Here is a 22,084-nt window from a genome sequence, read left to right on the forward strand (position 1 = left end):
GAACACCTACATTACTACATTTTAGTAATCATTTGCTGTATGTAATAAAAAGGTGGAAATACATTTTTTGATGCTACACTATAAATCCTACTATTATTTTCAGTGTTGTTTTGGCATATTTTGGATTAACTGACTTAAGTGTGATGCATTTGTTTGAGCACAAACCCAGCTATGAATAATTCTGTTAAAAAGCACAAAACCTGAGGCTAAGGGAAAGAATTAAACACAAACACAGAAAATTAAAACAATGACTCCATTACCAGGTTTGGTGTGTGGCACTCTTGGTTTTTCAGATGTTTTTGGTTTGGTATGAATGAACTGTTTTTCAGTTGGAGCTGAAATAAAAACAAACAGCACCCGGAACAATAATTGAAAAAACATCCTGCTGTCACAGTACACAAGGAATGTAAGTACTGTAATAAGGCAAACATAAGTATCTGTAATAAGGTAAATTATGTAAGGGTAAAGCTGAAAATCAATCAGTTGGAATCCCTGCAAAGAAAGGAAAAGAAATTAAATGGCTTGACACAGACTTCCCCAAAATTATATACAAATTTGTACCTTTGGATTAAGCAGTGAAGAATACAGTTAAGAACAGAATACAGTTAAGTAATAGGATAAAAATAGACAGTAGTAACCTACATCTTCCACATCTGCCATACATGAGTATCTAAGGACAGGACCTGTTTTTCAGTGGACCCTTCATACCAGTCTTGATTTACAAATTAAATTCTTTGCGGGAACTATTCAGTCTTGTCATATCTTCAAACTATTCAATTAAAATTCTTGCCATGTAGGAATAATTTACTGGAAAAATTTATATTAGCACTTGCTAGTCTGTGTTTCACACCAGTGTTAGAGGTCCTCAAAATATCTGCCTTAGCCTGTGCATTCTTCGTCCTCCTTACTCTGAAGAACCATTTTGTGCATATGAAGATTGCATTAAGTAACCTCAGATGTGTATGACAGGCACAGAAACTTCATAAAGCTATATAAAGAGATGTCAAATGAATACTAACCTAAGTGTCAATGCATACAAGGAATATATATTAAAATAGAAACATGATGAAAAACATTTTTCATTTCCTTTCCTCAAAAAGAAAAAATATAGTTTGAAGATTATTAAATGGCTATTAATACTTCATTAACAACACCACTTCATTCTCAGAAAATCATGGTCAATGTCTGTCTCAAACTGGGGATAGAGAACTGATTATTAACAAAAATTGCCCAAGCAATACTCCTGCTGCCCAGTACTGCTTGGATTCATTAACCTTTATTCAGTTCACATGTGATGTTTCAGGGAAGAAGAACGAATTCTCAGGTAATGTTTCATATATTTAAGCAAGTTTTCCCAACACAGATGACTAGAAATTAGCAGAGAAGATGGGTTTAAGAACCAGTATTTGATTTGGAGGGTCACACAGCTGGTCTGTTTTGATATGTTATGCTATAGTTGATACCTTGTCATTTTCATCCAATTTGCTTCTGTAAAATTATACCATGAAAAGTGAAGCAGAAGAGTATTTTAAGATGACAGTATCCATACCTCAGATGCAGAAATAACAGGAATCACTACCTGCTCTTTAAATAAAATCCCTTTTTACTGGAAAATAGATAACATCTGAAGGAGTTACATCATCCTGACTGGAAAGGCTAGAAGACAAGGAAAAGAACCTTCAAAAGGAAATTACCTCATGCATGATTACCCTGATCAAGATCAAAGGGCATGCAAGTATCTAGAAGTGGAGCAAAATGTCATTATTAGTTTTTAATATCACATAATGAGCTCGCTCTAGGAATATCTTCTCTAACAAGAATGGAAAACAGAGTAGTTATTTATGAAATACACATGATTACCCAATGTTGTCTTTGTTCTTTCAGGAATATGAGGAATCACAGTAGTATCTGGTTCATGGAAGGTTGGAATGATTTCTGTTGGAAAAAATGTTGATAAATGCTCAGAATAATGAAGAGACTCTCCCTTGCCCTTTCACCTCCTTAAAAAAAAACCTTCAGCACTATGCTATATGCACCAGGAAAGGGATGTTTTAAAACAGCAGTGGGTATTCACCCTCAGAGATTTATGCTCACAGAGTTCAATTTTTCATTTGTTTTTAACATCTAGATACTTAAAAAACAATAATAACAACCCTTCAGTGAAATCACTGATTATCTTATACAGGTTAGTCGTTTATGATGAGGAATCTCCTAATGGAAGTACAACTGAAGTGTCTACACCCTCAGTCTAATCTGGATGAAAATGTCTATGTAAAGGAAAAGCACTGCAACAGTTTTAAGACATTTCTCTCATAAGAGCTTCAAAAACATGGTGCAAACAACTGAAGTGTGTTGCTTGGAAATAAGCTGTGAATAACTTTTTATCATTTACTTAAACATACAGGTCACTGCTATTTCTTCTTCTGGTAATATCCACATTAAAAAAAAAAAGTCCTGAACTATTGTAGTTTCCATCAGTGGTATGACTTAACTGCAGCATTGCAGAGGTTTCTTAAGCTAGACTGATACTCAAGTAACAGCAAATGTACTGTTGACAACTCCGCTCATTGCCCGCCCCAAAAGCAGTTGCTCAAGTCCAGATAGTTTACCAGGCTTGCTGTGTGGACCATCTGGGATGGGAGTTGCTTTAGGTTTAAAGGTATGTGGTCGTTCTTTAAGAGCTGAAAGAAAAGACCTGTTTTAAGAGTTTATACTTTTCGGACATTAGACAGGTTTATCGAACAGGCACTGCATGCCTCGTGCTTGCAAAGAAAAACAAGATCCTTACATGAGAGACTGAAAAATGGAGTGTCACATACATACAGGAATTCAAAGAGAAAAAAAAAGAAAACTATGAATGAAAACATGGGTGCAAAAATGATCAAGTAAGCAAAATCTAGAGTCAAGCAACAAAAACTGAAAGAACACAGACAATTACAGTGGACATGCTTCCATCTGTATTTCAGAGCTGATAACTGCGATACTCAAGGCGTGGTTGTCTCCTACAAGTGTCAAAGGAATTAAAATGTGTGTGAGAGTGAAACAAATTTTCTGTGAAGACAACAAAACAGCTAGGAAACTTTCAATACCTGGAACAGGGTAGAATTAAGTTCAATAGTTAGAAAAGAAAACAAATCAAAACCACAGACAGATGACATGTGAAAATCAGACTAATGATATACAATCTTTGGTCCAAGGAGCAGCAGGGAAAAAAAATAATGACTAGCCCAAGGTAACATCTTTACCTGTTGCTGTCTTTGGTTGTTCAACTGTAAATGTAGTAGGTGCCAAAACTTCATAAAAACAAGAATGTACAGAAAATTAGTGATAAGTACAAGCAAAAGGGTAAAAATACTCCCTTTTACATGACTGATTTCTTTACAAATTGGAACATATACTTACATTTATTATTTAAAAAAATATATTTATTGGTGGAATCAGCGAATATACACTCACTAGGTTCAACTCATGCTTTCAAACCCATCATGAGTTACAGAGGTTTGCCAGTTCACCAGTATGTAAATCCCTATTAAGTATATTTTTAAGGTTCAAATTCCATTAAATGTTGTCTATCCTGCTATGCAGATTATTCATCAGTGACAGCTGTCATGTGGCTGAACGGCATATACAACTCATCAAAATTCAGTCATTGAAAATACAAATCAATTCTATCTTCCTTCAAATACATGTTTAATGATCATTAGAAAATCTATTTGTTTGTAATATGAAGAGATGTTAATCAACACTTGATTCATTGAGGAAAGACAACCCAAAAGAAATTCTGAATATTCGAACACAACAAAACAACAATGTATTTACCAGGTTTTGTGTGCGGTACATCTGGACTTGGTGATGCTCTGGGCTTGGAAGAGACTCGTCGGCTTTCTTTTGGACCTGTAAATATGAGCAAAGTGTTGAACATGTTATTGAGGATGATGTTTCAACATAAATCTTTTGATTTTCCTGAGAGGAGATTAATTTTATGCACAGAAATTTTTTAGGAAGTGTTTCTTCCATTTGAAAATAATCACAAAGAGATCTCCTGTTAATGCAATCAATATTCTGTTAGTGCAGAAACTAAAGACAAAGTGACTGTTACAGTGCACTGTTGGATTAACTCTCCACTCCTCTCAGCTCTATCAAACAGAGCTTTCTACAGAGTAAACCTCTGTAGTTCTAACAGTTCCCCTAGTTGTGCTTTTCAAACGTTTCATATTCCAAAAATCTGCTGCTCATTCAAATAAATTTTCCATTAAAAATACCCACCAGCAAAGCAGTCAAAGAAAAAGAAGTGTGGAAATTTACCACTAATTTTCAAATGGACTGAATTATTTCCAAAGTTTTGGGAACAGGAAAGTACTATAATTTTCTACTTGTAAATTAGTAACTAGAAAATACTAACACCTCTGTAGCATCCTATAGAAATCAAGATGCCAATTTTTCTATGTGCAAGGGCTCAAGATGAATGTGAACCCCCACATTGCTATCATTGTACAAGTTACTGACACATATAAATACCTGGCTGATTATCTTGTTCTGTGACAGATATATAGCAAAATTTGATCATAACAGTAAAACATAGCCTATTCAATAAGCACATGTGAACCTTCAGAGAACTCACCAGTTTTGACCATTTTCAAACTGATAAAACTTTCGTGCACTAAAGGGCAAAATATTGATGTGCTTACTTGCTCTAGTTGGAGGAACATGTGGACTAGGTGATGTTTTAGGTTTGGAAGGCACATGACGTGTATCTTTAGGAGCTGAAAGAAAGAAATTGGGGCATCAGTCCACTACCACCCATAACAGTGATCAAAAACAGAGCAAAGATTTGAACCAAAGATGTTCTATGGAAGTTATACAAAAGAGATTTTTTTTTTTTTGGAACAAAATCAGGCTATAAGGAAAAGAAATAATCTTCTGTGACATATGAACTAAGCAGGTGACAGAATTACTAGTTCTATTTAAGAAAAGGACTAAAAAAATACAAGAAGAAGAAGAAAATAAAATAAGTAGTTTCAAATACAAAGACACCACTGCTCTGTAGTGGAGGTTGTACTGGAATGATTTGCAGCAGCAGATTCGAATAATAAAAATGCCATAGTCAGATGGATCTGCCTCAAGGAATCACATGACCCAAAGATCACTGAAGTGATTCTGTTCTGATGGCGGAATTGAGGTTTGAGCGAAACAGAATTATTTTTCAGACTTATGACGGACTGAATTTCATTTAGTAAAACTGGAGAGGAAGCAAAGCAGATAAAGAAAACTTGCAGCATGCAGCTCTGCTCATTCAAACCGTACGACAAACTAGAACAGTGCCGCTTCTACAGTATGACTGAGAACAAGTAAATTAGGATCAATTTCTGATCTAGCCTCTGCCTCTTATCATTAAATATTGAAGAAAATTGCCCTATGTTACATGCTTACAACTTGAAAGGCACAAGGATCCTTTTCAATTGTTTTGGAGAAAATAAGAAAAAAGACAGAGAATCTTGACTGTTAAATTATTAAGGCACATACAAAGAAAAGTGACAATTTTTTGCAGGTCTACTTTTAATGATTTGTGTTGAAGAGGAAGGACAAGATGACTATTCAAGCAAGAAAATATCATTACCTACTGTTGACTTTGGTTTCTCAGTTCTAAACGTAATTGGTTCCAGAACTGCATTAGCATGGTAAAAAACAAAAATAAGTATTACCAAGAACAATAAAAAAATTACAATCACTAGCTCCACAATAATCATACCATCCCTGCTACAGCCAATGACAGATGGTCACTCCTCCTTGAAACTCAATACATGTCAGAGTATTATGCTGCTCAGAATTGCCTCCAGTTCAAGACAATCGCCATAATACAGAACAGAGCCCAAATATGAATGGGAAGCATTTGTAATAAGCCACAAAGAAATTGTATGTGGTTTTTCGCCTTCAACTTTGTACGCTTTGTTGACTTATTTCAAGGTTTTGATTCAAACCTTGAATAGCCACTGACTTACTGGGGGAAAAAGGAAATTGTCATTTTTCTGCCCATTTCTCCAGCAACATCATCTATATTACATATACCTTGGATACCCATACTGGGTCTGGCTGGGATGGAGTTTATTTTCTTCATAGCAGGCCCTGAGGTACTCTGTTGTAGATTCGTGACCAAGACAGTGTTGGTAACACACCAATGTTTTAGCTGTTGCTGAATAGTGCTTGTTGTAGCATCAAGGACTTCCTTGTTTTTTTCACACTGCCCCCAGGCAAGCAGGCTGGGGGTGAGCAAGATGCTAGGAGGGGACACAGCTGGGACAGCTGACCCAAGTTGACCAAAGGGATATTCCACCTCATATAATGCCATGCTTAGCAACAAAACTGGAGAGTAGTCTTTCCAAAGGACCCATTGCTCCTAGACTGCCATTGGTCTGCTAGTGGGATGTGATGAGTGGTTGTCTTTGTATCACTTGTTTTTTTTCCCCCTCTTTTTATCCTTCACTTGCTAAACCGTCTTTATCTTGACTATGATTTTTTTCTCTCTCTCTTTTGCTCTGCTGATTCTCTCCCCCAACCCACTGCGCGGTGGAATGAACAAGAAACTAGTGGATGCTTAGCTGCTGGCCGAGGTCAGCCCACCACAGTACCTCATGCAATTGCTAATGTGAGTTGTATAACTTTCTTCTCCCATCCTTAATTAGGCCAGGGTTATATATTTCTCTATATCAAGCTGTGTAAACGACATTATAGAAAGTATTACACGTTCTTAAATCTCTGAACAACATAAGGGCTGTGCAAAAGTGAACTGAAAAGTACAAATAAATTAGTGTGCCTAAGAAAAAATAAGTACACAATTTGAGAAATACAGAAAAAACCCTCCCTCTTTGCAATGACACCCCTCCTTTTCACCTTCACTTTCTCCAGACCCAAGCAAATTCACACAGAAAAGACCTATTTTCACTGACAACTGCACAGAAAATGCCCACTGCTGCAGTGACTTAAAATGTAAAAAAAAAGAAAGGGAGATAGAGATTTTTAACTTACCAGGTTGCTTACAAATTCCACGTATCATGATATGTGACACTAAATTTTATCCCTCAAGGAATACTCCAACACTGGGGTGTACCCAAAGTATACATGTAAATCTGAAGATCCACTGATCACAGTAGAATTCATAAGATATGCATATCAGCATGAGAAGATAAAGAAACAATGTACTTACCAGGTTTGGTTTGTGGCACCTCTAAGCTTGGTGATGTTCTAGGTTTGGAGGGAACACGCTGTGTTTCTTTTGGAACTGAAATTAAAAAAAAGTGAAAGCAACTATCAAAATCTTTCAAGAACTGAGACTGACAGAAGGCATATTAAAAAAGATCACATGCCTTTGTGATCCTCTGGAAACACAAAAAGCTTATATGAGTAATGGAAAAGTATGAATATCTGGTACACAAAGAAACAGTGCTGATGAAGAACCTCTGTAACAGGATAATATAAAGCAAGGCCGGTATGGATGGACTAGTATAAAAGATGAAGCAGCACATGACAGAAACTGAGCACAGAGACACGTAGTCAAAGGCAGATTGTGGTGCTTCCATCCACTTTACAGAACACATATGTGTGAGAAAAACAAACAACATGATTATGAATTGTTAGTAAAAAATCACAAAAAAAAAACCCAAAACCTTACAGAAGGACTAAATTTAAAAGTAAAAAATTATGACAGTGGAGTACAATGAAGATGTACTTGTGATGTTCGGTGTATACTGAGAAAAAAGCTAAATGTGATGGTCCCTGTAGGTAAAACTGTTACCTATTGTTGGTTTTAGTTGATCAGTTCTATGTGTTACAGATTCCAGGACTGTATCAGAAACAAAACATGAAAGCTATTATGAAAAGTTAAGAGAATAATTCCACTTACAATTATTATTATTTGTCTAGTAACTGCATTATGAATTATATATGATATATGCTGCCTCACACAAAAGCTGTTATATTAAATGAAGTCTCTGAGAAAGTAGTGTAAGGTGAAATACAGTGTGAGCTTAGGTCTCTCATAGACATCAATGAGATATCCAAATATGTATCACCCTCTTATTCAGAAAATAGCTTTCTAGGGATATGAATCTCTCCTTTTATGGTGTATTGTAAATGCAGTTTATATATACAATTGGAATCAGAGACCACTTCCTCATTTTCTGGATGCTGTATTATTAAAGAGCATTACGGTGTATATCACTGCATAGTCACATACTTCAGCTCTAAACTGGTATGGATCTAAAATAAAATGGCGTATTTAAGGGGCATAAGGATGTGAAATTGATGCTATTTTCTTGCATCTCTCATTAGAAACAGAAGCACAATAGAAATGGTATCCCTTTCTATGTAAATTCTTCTGTCTGGGTGCTAATCTTTGGATATCTAAGACTAAGTTCTGAACATTATAGATTCTTGTAGAAACAGTAACTTTAAAAAAAATCCAAACCCACAGAACAATACAAACCTGTAACATTTGTGTGACAAAGCCATTGCTTTAAAAGGCCAGACTACCATAATAATGAAATATGGCCACAGGGACAAAAACTGAGTTCATGAGAAGTTGCATTTTAAGCTGTAGTTTGTAAACAATGTTTTACAATCAGCTGCCATGGTTAAAAATTTATTGTAGAACAATGATTTTGACTGTTTTCTACATGAGGAAATTATATTTAATAGATAACATCAGCTTTGAAAAATATTACTCTATGCCTACAATTTAAAGATGTTCAGTAAAGTAATTATCATGAAATTTTTCACATTTACCAAAAGGTAACATATGTTGATATTTTATACCCTTGTAGTTTTCTGTTGATGCTACCAATTGGATAACAGAGGACAGAGAGTATTTTTTTTCTGCCTACCACTGCACTCACATTTAATCGCATAGTATAAAAATCCAGTATTTCGGAATACGACATAAATGATCATGAATGGTAATAAATAGTAATACTTAGAAACAAATAGTAACTATGCACTGGGTAATTTACTTGTTCATGCAGAAGATAATAATGTCATGAAATTAAGTAATTGTGACTTGAAAGGGAAACATTTGTTCTAACAATGCAAAGCAATGTGAGAAAGAATTGTACTACCTAAGTAGCCATAATACACACTTTAATTGCGAGGTATTTGGTTTAGTTACCACTGTAATCTGAGTTTAACAACAATATTCTCATCCTGCTGCCATGAAGTAGCAGAGATTTATTCTTTCTTATGATGAAAAATACCTAGCGAATGTTACAACTCCTGAAAATTGCAAATAAATCACTGAACATACAGCAGAACAGAACCCCATTATGTTTTAACTGGCCCAGATAAGTAAGCAGCTGCTCAGAAATGCATGTCAATCCAATATAAACTGTATTAGAAATAATCACACAAAAGAGTTTACCATTTTTGGCCTGTGGGATATGAGGTTTGGGTGAAGTTTTAGGTTTAGAAGGAATATGTTGAGTCTCCTTTGGAGCTGGAAGAGAAAATGTGGGTAATAAGCTGGTTAAATTGCACAGCAGTTAGTGTTTGATATCAAGTTGAACACACAAACAGAAACCTCACACCTGAAAGAGAGAAAAACAGTCCTTTTGTAGGAAGTAGGAAAGAAAGTCAGGTAATACTGTCTGTGTGTTTATAACAATCTAAGAAAGAGAGTGAAATTTTAGTAATTTTGGAAGCTCAGGTGTTGTATTTTTTTTTTTAATAAAAAGCTAGGACAAGCACAGAGAAGCATAATAATGAGAAAGGTGATTCAGAATTGTCAGCATCATTTTCTTAAAAAAAAAGGAGATGTTCCAACTGTGAAGAGAGTGATATGCCCAGCTGTCTTGAATGCCAAGCAAGAGAATTACCTAGAAGAAAAATGAAGTTTAATAAAACAATTCTAAGGCATAAGGTGATTAACTTCAGTGATGCTTTCTGTGATGAAAAAGAACAAACACAACAGCTTGCCAAGGAAATATCATTACCTATCGTTGACCTTGGTGGTTCAATTCTAAGTGTAATAGGTTCCAAGACTGCAAGAGAAACAGTGTTACAGGGTAAGTATGGAACATACTCCAAAAAATTTAAAATTACTCCAATGGTAAGTATAAAAGCAGGTGCTAATACTACACCACAGTTATAGGGATCTTCAAATTAACTTTTACTTTTTTTTTAAATCATGGCCACTTAAACTTCCTAATAATACAGGTTCAATAAGAAAAATATAATTAGACAAACTTGATGACAGCAGAAGTAAAAATATGTTAGCAGAAATCAGTAAATCCTAGAACAAGCAAGGAAAGAGATCACACAGCTTGACTTGGAGACAGCAAGGGACTCTTGATATTCAAAAATGCCAGGGATCCCCAAACTGAATTCTGCTGCTACTTGAAAGTGGCATGCTGATCATGATGAAACAGTTGAATTTTTCCTCTAAGGTGAGCAGTCAAGCAGAGGACTAAAAGGCTGCTCTTGGTGTAGCCATATAGTTATCTGAAAAAGCTTATTTTGATAAAGCCTTTAAGTTTTTTTCTCATTATCTCCTCTTATAATTTGGATCAGAAAACCAATACATCATGTCCTTTTCGTCCTCACAAACTATGCCAAATTGGGAAAAAAAAATTCACAATCCTAAATTATAAAATGGCAGAATCTATAAAAATTTCCTGCCAGTACAGAAGATATATTAAAATAATATTAATTGATAAATTTTGGTTGCAATTAATGCTTTTGATAAGACAGCATTTTTTACACTTCTGTGAAAATTCACAGTATAATATAGCCTAGTATTAATATTACTGCAAATGAGGAAAAAAGCCAAAACAACCAGCACTAACTTCTTTCTGTCAACAGCGGCCAGATACTGTATAGAGAACTTCAACTAATTACAAATCTTTCTAATGTGCTTACTACATATTCTCAGTTTACAATGACTTTGCCATTATTCAAGCTCATCAGTCACCTTCAGCTTTTTTTTTTTATTTTCTGCACTAATAGAAAGCCTCAAAGTACGTAAATTGAAAAGAAGTGCCCTATCAGATTTAGCTTGAGGTGTTTCAGTCTTAGCAGATTATTTGGGCTTTAAATGTGGAGATTGTGATTTTGTATATGGAAAAAAACTTGGTTTGGAAAAAACAGTATTTAAAGCTGAAAGTAAATGGTGTCCCAAAGGATCGCATTCATATTCAGCAATGAAGAAATGAAGTGTAGGAAATTACCTTCAGTTCATATCAATGAATGAACACAGGAAAAAATGGGGCTAGGGATTTAATGCATGACTATTCTTGGATATGAGCAAAACAAGCAAACAGAGCCTTTGAAGAAAGGGATTATCAAAGAGTTGGATGTTCTTCTGCAGCAAAATTAGCATCTAAGAGTTCAGCCAAAAGCTGAAGAAGACAGAGCTAAGAAATGATGCTAAGAAAACATTATTGTTCAATATTGACCTTGGCAAATCAAGGTCATTAGAAGAGCTTGGAGAACACTTTATGAAGTAGAACTTACTGCAGTTGGAAACAGTGAATCTAAGTGTTTTGTTGCTAATTAACCAAAACAAATTGATTCTATTTAATCAAGTCATTTAAGCACTTAAAGCCATCCTCATCCAGTAAAGGATTATAAATGCAGTTGGCTTCATCCAGTTGGCAAAGCTATACCTCGGATAACATCTTAAACTGTCTCTCAGAATACGGTCTGCACAGTAAATGCAAACAGTGACTCAAATCTTCCTTTGAATGAGATAAAACATTTCAAGGCTCACTGCAAAGGATACCTTTGTTCTTAGTCTACATTAAAAATATATTTATTAAACTCATGGCTACATATATATTCCCATACCAAAAAAGGTAATTATCATGTATTGCTTTATATAAACTTTCCTCCTCACTAAAACTAGAATTACTTTATTTTCCTAACTTGAACACCAGTTTCCATAGATTAATTGAAAAGATGCAATATTTTCCATAAATTTGAGACATTATCAAGCAATGCTTAGTTATGTACAACAAAGAACTCCTCCTTCTGCAGAAATTGTTCAGCAGATTGTAGTTTAAGTGTGATTTTTAGATTGACTGTATTATTTCTATATTTCATAAAATCTTTATTATTGCAATAATTATTCTTCTTTCTTTTTCTAATGTAACTGAAGTTTCTAATCAGATAAATTTGAAGTGGTATCCTGTCTTTAGAAGACAATATCTCCATGCTAGAAACATGGAGAAATAATAAAGCACCAAGACTATATTTCCATTTGTCGGGTTCGGAGCACATACGAATAAGCAATAAGCCTACAGGAAACAGTGTTTTCAACTGCACATATTATCAGACCAATGAAAAGGAGAATGACTGAAGATGACTCATAATCATTACCCTTTGCAGTCTTTGGACGTTCATATGTGTAGGGACTCCTAGTAGTGACTGACACCGGAATAGTTGCTGCTGGAATAAAGAGAATTTTCTTGAGAGAAATATAGGTACATTTATATCTATTTCTCAGCCTCTGGTATGGCTCAGCTGCTCCTGCTTCCCAATAAAATGCACCTCCTCTCCACTATTCAAAGAAAACACTGAGGAAGTAATAAATTTACTGAGTGTTCATAAGCAACAGTAACTACCCTGTGCGGCTTTTGCTGCTCTTTGAAAATAAAAGATGCATTTATGCTACAGGAACACCACTGGTAGAGGAGCCCTCTGAGTCTTCATCTTCATATTCCTGACTTTTTTTTTTTCTCTCTCTGAATGCAGACCACTGAAAAGAAACTGTTCCAGAGAAATCTTTTTTTCTTCGGTAAATCTTTCTATTAATTTTCCTGAGTTCTTCTACAGTGATGCAAACATTAGATGTGAAAGATTATAGATGTAAATAACTGCAAAGTCATAGAAAGTAGGGCTGAAGATCCCAATAGGTTATCTAGTGCTACAGCACATGAGATAATAATTTAAAAATCTTCCCATCCCTATCCAGAGCAATTAATTAGGTTTGAAAGGAAAGAACTCCAAAGACTCTAAAAAAATATAAAGAACTTTGAAGACAAAGTTGGTAGAATTGTTTAGTATTAGCATGACTTTACAATTGGAGTTCATTTTCATTTCTAAATACATCTACAGTCATTAAGTAATCAATGTCCTTACCCAAACCTTCAAACTCTACTTCACTTGTTTACTCTGCTTTGACTCTTCTCAGTCTATGTTTTATTGCCTATATGTCCTGGTGCTCTCTCTCTCTTTATCATGACACAGATTTTAATTAGGAGATTAAAAATGATTGATGAATATTTTTCAATGTGCCTTAAACTTTATTTTTGGGCATACTGACAAATTGTCACGTTGAAGTTCACAAACATTTTAACACTCACAAGTACACTCATTTTGAGGAATTTATCTTAAAACTTCTAAATACAATAAAAGATGAGACCTAAAACTTCCGAAACTGTCAGTTTAGACATAAAATTAATTTATTAATTTAAAAGTCTCTGTTTCCTTGCATGAAGATTTGTTACGATGGTATTATATTTAGGGGAACTGTGTTTAAGTTTTAAAAACTGAATAAAGGAACAGACATATTCAATTCAAAATTTTAAATCTTCCCTCATTTATTTACTGGCATTTTTTATAGTTTATGACTGATGTATTTGATATTATTGTAACCACTCTAGGAAAGTAAAATACTCCAAAACACTTCAGGACAAATAATTTGGGCAATTAAGTAAACTGGTTGTCAAGAGAGGCTGTAGAGTCTCAGTCCCTGAGATATAAAAAAGCTGCCTGGACATGGTCCTGGACAACCAGCTCTGGGTGGCCCTGCTTGAGCAGGGGATTGGACCAGATGAACTCCAGAGGTCCCTTCTGACCTCAAACATTCTGTGATTCTCTGAAAGGACACAGCAATTACCCAGCATTGTCATAGGCTATTCTCAATGCTAAAAGACTTAGGATTTAGAAGGAGAAGCTTTAGTGGGAACTGAAAAGTTGAAAAAAAAATTCTAGCCGAGAGCAATTATGAAGTTTCCCTACATGCTCTGGGAATCAGATCTCTAAAGTAATGTTCGCTGGGTTGGCTAATCTCTGCTCAAGACAGTCACCTTTAAAGTCATGTCATTGAAAATGATAATGCATGAAGTGGGTCATGTAAAGTGACAGCATCATTCTTTTTAAAAAGAAAAAAAAAAATCCAACCCAGTCAGTGCAATCAGTTCTTGCTCCCAGCCACGGGGCTCTGGTACTATTTGGGGTCAAAAGGTAAAGAATGAGAATACATAGAAGCAATTATGGCAAAATCATTCACTAGTAGGATCTCTTTGTTCTTTCCCAAGTTCCTCTTTGAACTGCCACGTGTGGAAGTACTGCTCTGTCGTGACAAAGATCAACAGGGAATTCTTACCTATTTAGCAGCTGGAGACTGCTTTTCTACACCTAGCAGCACTGAATACTGCAAAACGTATCTGTGCCTCAGCACTACACTTTGCACTAAATCCAAGCAGGGAAATCTAGTAAGAAGCATACTAACCTACAAGTTAGGTACTTTGCAAATACTTCCAGAACTAACCTAGGGTCATGTATTCATCACATCATGTTTTTCTGATGAGTCTTAAATCACTCATATCTGTTTATTCTTTTTCATTTCTTTGGTTTTTAAAATATAAAATTCAACAATGCCATCCTCATCCCAATCCTAAAGAGATTCTGAAAGCCTCTAGTAACGATTTCTTCTCAGTACATTTTTAAAAAAGTTCATTAATAGATATATAATTCATATTTCATTTAGACTTTTCTAGATAAAAAGAAAAGGTTGAGCTGGGAGATGGAATTCTCAGAATGATGAAGAGAGGAGAATAAGATTGGGAGGAAATAAAATGCTTTACATTTCCTCTGACCTTTCTGAAAGCAGAGCATCTAAATAGAACTTCCAGAAAATATACAAAGACTTTGACATAAAAGTTACTCTTGATATTATTGAACAATTTATCAGATTATTGGTTTGTAACTTGAGATTTTGAAGGACAGAACATAGTAAGAAAGACATGCACCAATATATCAAGAAGAGAATATATCACAGACTGAGAAGGCATGGTTCTCTGGTATAGCTATACTTCAGAAGATGCATGTTTAGAAGTCCTTCCAGGGCCCTGGCAGTCCTGGTAAGGGAGAGATGACTGCAAAAGGAACAACTACATTTATACACCAATCTATCTAACATTACTCTATCTTAACTTCAGTACGGTATTGAGACTACAGAACTTCACAAATAGTAGGTGGTTGAGATACTTCTCTAAAACAGATAAGTTTTGTCTATTTGTTGTTAAAATAGTTCTGAAGTTTTCTTGCAAAAGTCTCATATCACAAAAGTGGATGCATGGACACATATGAAAAACTAGCATTTTGTTCTAGAGGCACAAGACAGTGCAAATTTATAATGCATTTACAGACACTCAACAGGAGTTTATTATAAAAAGCTGTTCTTGCACTTTTCTGGAAAGAAAGTGTTGCAGTGCAGTTGGATGCATGGTAGAAAATTCATTATAATTTCATTCCTGAAAAATGGAGAACTTAGTATGTTTAGATAGAGAGATTAATGCTAAAAATAATATAATTTTTTAAATGAAGTTTTTTGATTCACTGCAAAAAGACAAATACTTTACAAGAAAGAGTACAAAAGTCTTATCAACAGTGAGAGCCAAAATTAAATTTCAGGAATTCTGTTTGACTCAAAGCAGGTCCTTTAGTAATTCAGTGATCACGTATGAATTTGGCACACACTCTTCATTATTTTGATTCACTGTTAAGGAGAGGTGACAATCACAGTCATGGCACAAATTTCTAATTTAAGTTGAACTCCCAAGTAGTGTTGGAATACAGAGGAGATCCTGCTCTTTGACCATTTTGCCAAATACTCAAAAGCCAGGTTATCCCCATGCACTGCATATTTCATGCCTCAAATAATAATTTCTGAACAAGAATAGCATCATTTGTTCCATCAGAACAAATACCAAATTCACAAATACGTACTTACAGGAAGATCATTACAGTTTTAATTATGATTAAAAAGCATTTCTTAGGATTCCATCTAATCAATCCATGAAACCATTAACAAGGAAAGGACAAACAAGAGTTGTGCATGCAAATACAGAATCGTGCTCCCTTTTTTGTAGTTATATAGAAACTTGTTATATAGCCATTCCTTGTGGAAACATCAATATACAGCATTGATCTTGGCAGTCCAAGGGTGTAAAATAATTTTATGCAGCAGTTTCTTTTTTCTCTGTCTTTCAAAAAAAACCAACATACAGGATTCAGATCTATATTCAGACATAAGGCATCTACAACAGAGACAGATGTAATTATTGTATTATTATACAATACTGGATTTCCTACATTAAAAATGTTGTAGGAGCTGTAATCACCATGAAAAACTAATTATGCATGCTATTTTGAGGCAGTTCCAAGTTGTAAACACCATTTAGTTAACAAGCTTCATAAGGAATTATTTGATCTGACAATAGTAATTATTTTTATGAGCAAAAAAGTAATTCATGGAGAATCTGGAAATAACTTAATAAAATTGCCTGATCTCTCCCAGGACTAAGTAATATGTCCTTACAACACACAATTGTGCGATTTTAAGTTTTCTAAGTTCATTATAAACCATGTAACACTAGTAATATTTTTGTGACTGTTATTTTTATAAGACTTGTTCTTCATCTCCAGAAAACATCAGCTGCCTTTTATTCTCTGACATACATCATAGACCATATTCAACCCTGGTGCCAAGGTGTGATCTCATTTGCCATCATAAAATATGCCTTTACTAAATCCCAGAGCAGAATTTCACTCTTAGTTCCATAGTTTCAGGTTAAGTCTACATATGCACTAATGATCACTGAATGAATGCAAATTCTGTGGTTCTAGGTAAGATGATATAACTGTCAGCAAAGCAGGAGAGTTTTCTGGACCTTGTGCTGAACGAAGTTGGAAAACTTGTTATTTTGAAATGATAAACAGAAAAACAATTTGTTTCAATGCCAGGCTGTGCAACTTCATGATTTGGGATATAAAAGGTGAAAGTTTTCTTGCTTTGCTTCACTTTTTTTTTTTTGGTTCAATACAAAAATAATACTCCTCAAAGAGCAAAGCTCCCCTCAGTGCCCATCTTTCTGATGATTAATTGCTGAGCGTTACATAGAATACATTTAAACTGAAGTACACTGCTTAAGTGATATACCGTAAGAAATGTTTGCTATGGAAGTTAGTTACCAGGTTTAGTTCGTGGCTTTTTGGGTCTGGCAGATGGTCTAGGTTTAGATGTCGAAGGTGTGAGTTTTGCTTCTCTAGGAGCTGAAAGAAATATACTGGATTGTAAGATTATCCTTTACACCGTACCATATAAAAATAAAATTCTTCAAACCTGACATGAAGTGAACAAATGAATACTGGGAACAAAAGCAAAAGGTGGAATTAAATTTGCTAAGAAAGCTTCTCAAAAATATTCCTAAGACTTCACTACCCCAGCAAAATCCCTGCTTGTTCTTCTCTTTAAAAGACAGTAAGTAAATTTATAACACGTAATTGTAGCTTACAATCACATCAAAATGTTCCTCTCATTAAGTTAGAAAATTCATTTTTGCAAGATACTCAAGAGCTAAAATAATAATGCTGTTCATCCTTTTGAACTCCAGGACAACTTTACACCATCAAAAGACATATATAGACAAAATAGACAAAAATAGCCTCAATTTTCAACACTATAAAGAAATTACTGGTAGGGAGCTAGAAAATAATAGAATCAGTAATAAAAAAGGGAATTGCTTCATAAATGTAGTAATTGAATTCTGTTAATAAAAGAGCAGAAGCACCATCTAAATGGTAAAAATTAAGAGCAACCAGTTCTAGATTTTTTTTTTCCCCTGAACATGCATGGATTAAAACTGTAATCAATTAAATATAACTGTTAATCTGATATCATATAAAGCTTAAGGTGAGTTTCAGGTATTATAATCAACAATTTTGTTCCTTTTTAGAAAGCAGTGCTATGAGACTGCTTTCCAAGAAAAGTTTCATAGCAATAGACACAGTGGAAAAGTCTATGAAATTTACAGAAAGAACAGAGTAGAATAAGACATATGAAGTGACTAGGAAGTGTTTTTCAAACCAAAATGACATTCAGAAGGATTCATAAAAGAACACGTAGTCCACCTAGTGCCACAGGAATCCTTCAATGAGAATTCTAGGAATAATGACCACAATACTGATCTTGCACTTGGCCTTTCAATAGTATTTCCAATGGGTTTCTTAAAATTTTCTGAGGGTAAAGTGTGTTGGTGCAGGAAAACTCCCAACAAAATGAAAGACAATTCTGATCCCTCAAATTTTACTGTACTATAGAACTCATAAATTGTATGAAAAATCCTAGTTTCTTTTTCTCCTAAGTTTAGAAAAACATATTTCTGAATGCTCATTTACTAACTTTTTTCCTCTCTCACAGGAATGGATTAAATATAGTAAAACCTATGAGTTAAAGCAATAGAGTACAAACTGTGGCGCGGGCTGCTAAGAAGAGTGACCAACAACTACACAAACATGAATTACCTAGTGTTGCTTTTGGTTGTTCAACAGTCTGAGAAGTTTTAGGCTCCAGAAGTGGTGGTTTAGGGGCTAGGAAAGAAAAATGCAAGTGTAATCGAGCAGATCAGTAGATGTATCAGCAATAAGCCAAAAGTGTAATCATTCCAATAGTTCAGGGGGGTTGTTTTTTTTGTTTTTAAATAGACTAGACAAGCATGCAACTAAGGCCTACCTTTATGCATAACACCCTAAATTCATTTTAATTTTGTTTCCTATAAATGCACAAACTACATGCTCCTGGCTATGTGTGAGAGTCTGCTTCTGAGGCTCCTTCCCCGTATTTATGTTCTCAGGACATTTTTAATCCAGTTTGATTCAATCAACAAATACATTTATTTTATGTTATGGGAGAACAATGAGAAAGGACAGATGAGGGCTTTAACTGAAGAAAGGACTGCAATTCATAAAAAAATACCAGAGAATCTGTACCAAAGAGGAAACTTCTAAATGCCAAAACCTTAAATCAGAGCCTGCAGTTGATTGTAAGACGCATACAAGACTTCAGAGGCAACTCTTGCTTTTTACTGACCTGCCTGTTTATAAGATATGAGAACAGAAATATTTCAGGGCTCTAGTAATGGACATCATAATATTTATTGGTTCAGTGCCTGAATCACTAAAGGAGGCAAAGTAATCTCCCTTAATCACAAATCAGAAGAAAATGAGTAGAGAGATATACTTTTTGATCAAAAAGCAGAAAAGGAAAAAAGACATGACACGATGATAATGTCCCTACGGCCAAAGAATGAATCTTACGTGTATATGAAACTTTCCCCTTCTCCTTTGAGAAATCTCTCCTATTTCCACTAAAATGGCAATCCTTTCCATTGAGTTCCCTGTAGGAGGACTTACTGACCACATGAGCAATACTTTACTTTCAATTAACAAACTGTTGTGACTAGCAAAGATGTCATCTTTGCCATAGTATGTCTGTGTGGGAGAGGAGGACTGGAAAAAGAGATTATAGAAATAATGATCATATATATTGTTTATACAAGTGATACAAAAAATCTCTGCATCACTCAAAATAATTTATTTTTTCCCTTCCACTCCTTTAAAAAGGTTACAACTCAACTAGAGTACTTGGCTATATTTTTATCACTGAACCCAAATGCATAAAACTGATGGGCTTAACTCTCATTCCTTTTGTTAGGCAACATCAAATGACTGATTTTAGAATGATGAGTTAGTCAAGATGCTCATGAACTGCATAGCTCCTGTCCTTTTTAGGAAGTTTTGCTAAGATATTTTTAGTGAACATATGTCTCTGCATAACAACTTATAAAAATGGCGTGCACAATTACCAGGTTTCACATGCTGTACTTCTGGAGTAGCAGATGGTTTCAGTTTAGAAGGAATAAGTGGTATTTCTTTTGGAGCTGAAAGAAAGAGCTCAATTTGCAATCAAAAATTGTTTAACAAGGGTTTCCCACAACAAACAGCACATGCCACAAGTTTATGTTGAAGAAAAGACAACTTAGCATGGAATGTCAAAGTCATCTGATGAAATCAGAGTCTAAAGTGTGGAGTGGAGATGATATTGAAATGTTGTGCCTTGATAAGAAATAGTTTTATGTCTCCAAAACAATTAAAATTTCCACTATGAAAGCTCTACATATCAGAGACAAAGACAACACATGCATGTGCATGAGACTGAAAGAGATAGACAGAACACTCTAATAAAAGGATGATGGAGTTTTTCATGCAAGAGGCAAGTTTTACTTCTCTGAGGACAGTAAAACCATCCTGAACTATGTTCTCATACAGAGATATATCAAGAAGAATCAGTCTAATGACAATGGAAGAATAAGACTGTATAACTAGGAAAAAGAATAACGATTATGCACATGAAATGGTATGCTGGAAGAAATGCATTCATATGGGATGAAACACAAGAGCTTTTTACTGGACAGAAACAATATTACCTAATGTTACCCTAGGCCATTGAAAAGGTTGAGAAGTTTTAGGTGTGAAAGATTCCAGAGTGGATTCACTTGTTGCTGTTGGAAGAAATGGTGACAATCATAAGAGAGCAGAGAGTTAATGGAAGAGACCATTAAAGGTCCCTTCCAATCCTAATGATTCTATGATTCATAAGCAAAACCAAATCTGTTTTTACAAGACCAAAAAATATTTCATTAATGCTTGGACACTTATCACTTTAGTATGCATTAGAGAGAAATTCAGTCTTTTGAACTGCACAGAGCTTCAGTGTCTATAAATCACCACATTTGTGATGTGCAGAAATTCTGGATGTTCATTTCCTCCTGCCTTCATTGCAATTGGTCTGGATCTCAACAACTGCCAAATAAGATTTTAAGTTGAGCATTTGAACATTTTGAGTTTTGGTCCATTACTTAAGGAAGATGATATGGTGTAAAGTGTAGGAATTTAATGAAGAATACATGTTGAACAATCAATTAATCAGACTTGAAAACCATACAAAATTTGGAGTAGAAAGCTGACAACTGATCCAACCATGGTTTCAGTCCAAAAGCATTGAGTGTCTGTAACTGTTAACCAATTTCATGCCATTAAAGATACACTCTCCTTAGTATTTTTAACAAGGCTACAGCTGTAGAATGCAGTCTACAGCAAACATCACAGTATTTTCATCAGCATTACTGGACAATAAATACCATTTTCTCATTTGTCTATGTGGCATATTTTTCAAAATACTGAAGGAGAATCACATGACTATGAGTTGCCATATGCATTTTAAGTGTGAGAAAGCACCAATTTCAACAATTAACAGCAATCTAAATTCAAAATTCAGGTGTTAGGATCTAATTCAATTGTGCACTGAAAGTGAAGATTACCAGTGTACTCATTTCAGTGAGTTTTAGAGCACGGTTTAAGCTACTGAATTAAGAACTAGGTAGAGATGATTATACCTGGTCCAGCATCTGCTATTTCAGGCTTACTAGGTGTCACAGGGCTTGAAACAACAGGCTGAATACCACTGATAGCTATAAAAAAAAAAAAAATCACAGTATCTATGGTTATTAATTCTACACATAGGTTTTTTTGTTTTATAAGAACAAACAAAACATGTTACAGGTTATAACATACCTAATTTGCAACGCAGATGTCCACCCACAATAAGCATGCCTTACCTTGACAATGGAGCAGTGCTGGTTTAAAGTGGAAGCTGAAGCTAGTGGTTAAAATGACAACTGAAACTAAAGTGTCAGCCAACCAACTCTAATATTACTTTAGATAGCATGGTCCATGTAGTTTAAAGCAACTCAGAAAACATAAAGATAAAAGAACTTCTAACATTATGGCTATAAGCATAAAGCACTCCAAAAGATGTTGAAAATCTACATAATCTACAAAACTAAAAAACACTCCAAATATATTTCTGTAAAAAAGACTATCTTAATACTCTTCAGTGCTTTCTTTTCTGTCAAGATTTTGTTAGAGAATTTTAATGTCGTATCATCCATGTACATATATACAACATATAAAACAA

General features: G+C 34.7%; 1 protein-coding gene across 26 annotated transcripts in view; it reads right to left on the reverse strand.

Moving 5' to 3' along the window:
• The window catches only part of ABI3BP (ABI family member 3 binding protein), a 167,394-nt gene that overhangs the window by 49,382 nt on the left and 95,928 nt on the right, over positions 1-22,084 (reverse strand). For 11 of the 26 annotated variants that reach the window (XM_086762305.1, XM_086762112.1, XM_086762220.1 and 8 more), the window contains 17 exons: positions 21,504-21,578; positions 20,535-20,609; positions 19,914-19,988; positions 18,574-18,639; positions 17,242-17,322; positions 12,361-12,429; positions 9,978-10,025; positions 9,407-9,481; positions 7,790-7,837; positions 7,202-7,276; positions 5,618-5,665; positions 4,689-4,763; positions 3,820-3,894; positions 3,246-3,293; positions 2,610-2,681; positions 1,861-1,935; positions 261-335 (listed from right to left, as the gene is read on the reverse strand). In XM_086762305.1, the coding sequence (XP_086618431.1) occupies positions 261-335; positions 1,861-1,935; positions 2,610-2,681; positions 3,246-3,293; positions 3,820-3,894; positions 4,689-4,763; positions 5,618-5,665; positions 7,202-7,276; positions 7,790-7,837; positions 9,407-9,481; positions 9,978-10,025; positions 12,361-12,429; positions 17,242-17,322; positions 18,574-18,639; positions 19,914-19,988; positions 20,535-20,609; positions 21,504-21,578 (1,155 nt within the window). The remainder of the gene's footprint in view (positions 1-260; positions 336-1,860; positions 1,936-2,609; positions 2,682-3,245; positions 3,294-3,819; positions 3,895-4,688; positions 4,764-5,617; positions 5,666-7,201; positions 7,277-7,789; positions 7,838-9,406; positions 9,482-9,977; positions 10,026-12,360; positions 12,430-17,241; positions 17,323-18,573; positions 18,640-19,913; positions 19,989-20,534; positions 20,610-21,503; positions 21,579-22,084) is intronic. The other 15 variants (XM_086762294.1, XM_086762290.1, XM_086762121.1 and 12 more) reach the window with 14 other exon arrangements.

Source organism: Chlamydotis macqueenii, chromosome 1 (genome assembly GCF_036417535.1).
Source record: "Chlamydotis macqueenii isolate bChlMac1 chromosome 1, bChlMac1.mat, whole genome shotgun sequence".
Classification (NCBI taxonomy): Eukaryota; Metazoa; Chordata; class Aves; order Otidiformes; family Otididae; genus Chlamydotis; species Chlamydotis macqueenii.